The 3,247-nt window shown below is 30.8% G+C and overlaps 1 protein-coding gene across 1 annotated transcript in view; it reads left to right on the forward strand.

Annotated features, from left to right (window-relative positions):
- LOC105622165 (serine/threonine-protein kinase SIK3-like) overlaps positions 1-3,247 on the forward strand; it is a 223,143-nt gene that overhangs the window by 69,120 nt on the left and 150,776 nt on the right. The window contains exon 5 of the mRNA XM_012203598.1: positions 2,494-2,614. Coding sequence (XP_012058988.1) covers positions 2,494-2,614 — 121 coding nt within the window. The remainder of the gene's footprint in view (positions 1-2,493; positions 2,615-3,247) is intronic.

Consider the following 3,247-nt stretch of genomic DNA (forward strand, 5'->3'; position numbering starts at 1 on the left):
CGGAAGCAAAGTTGTACACCTAATAAAAAATACAGTAATCTTTTGAAAGTAGAGATTTCAATCTTTAAAACCTTTTTCTAAATTTAAATTTTGCTCATTTTTGATGATATTGTATACATAATTTTGAACTAACAAAATATCGCAGAACTTTTCCTTCAACCCAGTACGTAAAGAATTTAGATAAAGATAGTGATCATTAGATACTAATAATTATTATGAAAGTATATCTATATTACACATATTTAAATAAAATTTTAATTAAACAGCATTTTTAAATAAACTATTTTTCTTTTTTTTAACTTAAGGGAAATACTATATATATGTATCACACATTGCGATCATTGGACTGTTTCTAATTGTCTAAGTTAGAAATTTCCATAAAAAAATAATATCCACGTTCAAAACAAATTTTTAATTTGAAAAATTTTAATAAGTTTATTAATATGTTTTTAATTTTAACATAACTGATTAAAATTAAAAGTTAATTGATTTAAAATTAACTAAGTTATTGGGAATACAAATTAGTTCGGTCCGTTTCTCTAAAGATAGCTCCAGCTGTTGTTAATGGTTCATAGTGACAGCTGATTTTGGCGGTTTCAGAGAGGTTAAACATCTGCTAATAATATTCAGCTTATATCGCTTTAAATTTCATACAAAAACCTTGATTTTTACTGTGTTTGAAATGTCGAATTTTGTGTTAACCAAGCAGCATTTGCGGGAGATTTTGATTTTCTGCTTTAATAAAGAAAAGTGCGGCTGAAGCCCATCGAATGCTTGTTGAAGTTTATGATGACACTGCTCCAATTGATAAATCATGTAGGGAATGATTTCGACGTTTCAAGGATGGAGATTTCAACGTTGAAGATAAGCCTCGCTCTGGACAGCCAAAAAAATTCGAAGACAAAGAATTAGAGGCATTATTCGAAGAAGATCAGAGTCAAACGCAAGAGGAGCTTGCAGAGTCATTGGGGGTAACTCAAGCTGTTTCTGTACGATTGAGAGCCATGGGAATGATTCAAAAACAAGGAAATTGGGTGCCTTATGAACTGAAATCGAGAGACATTGAAAGCGATTTTTCACTTGCGAAGCTGATTCAAAGACAACAGAAAAAAGATTTTTTGCATCGGATTGTGACTGGAGAAGTGGTATTCTACGACAATCCCAAGAAGAAAAAATACTACGCTAAGCCCGGTCAATCACTGCCATCGACCTCAATATCAACATCACGGCCGAATATTGATTCGAAGATCATGCTCTGTATTTGGTGAACTAAAAAGGTCTTGTTTACTATGAGCTGCTGAAACCTGGCGATTCCATTACGGGCGATCGGCTACAATTGGTTCGTTTGTGCATTGCGAGAAAAATGATCGGAATACGAGCAAAGACATGATAAAGTTATTCTTCTTCATGACAACGCTCGACCTCATGTCGCTAAAGTCGTAAAAAAATATTTGGAAACGCTCAAATGGGATATATTATTTTACCGCATCCGCCGTATTCTCCGGACATTGCTCCTTTTGATTACTGGTTGTTCCGAAGGAACAAGTCACCGGTTCACTTCTTTCGCAGAAATCGAAAATTGGCTCCAAAATTGGATCGCCTCCAAAGACGAGTCATTTTTTCGAGATGGAATTCGAAAATTGCCTGAGAGATGGGAAAAAGTAGGCAGCGATGGATACTTTAATTGATCTGTTCATTCATTTTGTTTTGAAATAAATGTACAAAAAAACGGACCGAACTAATTTATACTCCCAATAAATTAAAAGTTAAATGCTTTTAACTTTATTTCTTAATTTTTAATTTATTAATTAGTTAATCTTGGTTTTTTAGAGAATTTATGATGAAGCTGTGTAAATATTGATGAAAATTAAAGTTTTGTTAGCATTTATATGTAATATTTTTCCTTTTATTTTAAATTTTAATTTTGATTAACAATGGCAGGATTTAGATGTATTAATTTATATAAAGCATTATTCATGATTCTTTCACTGTGCATTAATTTTATTAATTATTGACTGAAAGATTTTGGTATCTGACAGTTATGAACAAAGAATTACAGGACTTATGAATTCTGTGCAATTGAAGAAACCATGATTGTCGTGATTGATTTTTGTGAAGAACTAGCTCTTCACACGAAGTTATTATAACATCGAAGAGGACCATTGAATGTACAAATCATTGTATAACCAATGGCTGCAATAAGAATTTATAGTTTTGAATTCAGTAATATGTGATAAAACAGGCAATGAAAACACGAGCACTTTTATAATATGTTATATTAAATTACAATATATGATAGGAGATCGAAATGTTTATATTTGTTATATTGTATTAAATAACTATTTTATATAAAGATTGTTTGTCACATTGAGAATAATGAAGGCTTTCATACTTCTTTTATTAAATTATTTATTTCATCAAAAAGTATATGTAAACTAGATTCAAAATAATATATGCTTGTGTAATATAAATAACATTTTTTTTAAATTTTAGATTGCGAAAAATTGATTAGACACATGTTGGTGGTAGAACCAGAGCGACGTTTAAGTATTTCTCAAATCTTAGCGCATTCATGGATGAATGAAGATGGCGTAATAGAATTAGAACCTGGAGGGTATGTAATATGATATGAATTATATAATGTAATATATTTTAATAATATAAACAATAATTTTCAAAATGAAAGCAATAATTTGAACATAATTACGTTAAAAATTTGGTTAACTATTGAATTGTGATTGGAGAGTTGTCTCACGATATAACTATTATATTTGATAGTTATTATATTTGATACATTACGCTACATAACCTTTCATTTAGTATTAGTGATTGCATAAACGATTGTATAAATAATTATTTATTTAAAAAGTGTTTAATTATTAAGTGTACAACTTTGCTTCCGCCGTTTTCCTATAGATGGCTTTAGCAGTAAGTGGTGGTCGAAATAAATAGATCATAGACATCATACAATAAACTTGGGCATCTGTCAACATAACCCCATAGAAACATTAGTCGATTTGTGTCTGCATCATAAAGTTATTCTCGATTGAAAATATCAGTTTACGAGCCAAATTCTCATTTGCGGGAGGTTTTAATTTTTTGTTTCAATATGAAGAAATCTGCGGCTGAGGCTCATCGAATGCTCTCAAATACTTACGGTGAGGCCGCTATTAGTGAAAGAACGTGTCGTGAGTAGTTTCAACGCTTCAAGAACGGTGATTTTGACGTCCAAGATCAATGCTCTGTA

The sequence above is a fragment of the Atta cephalotes genome (assembly GCF_000143395.1).
Source record: "Atta cephalotes unplaced genomic scaffold scaffold00002, whole genome shotgun sequence".
Taxonomy (NCBI): Eukaryota; Metazoa; Arthropoda; class Insecta; order Hymenoptera; family Formicidae; genus Atta; species Atta cephalotes.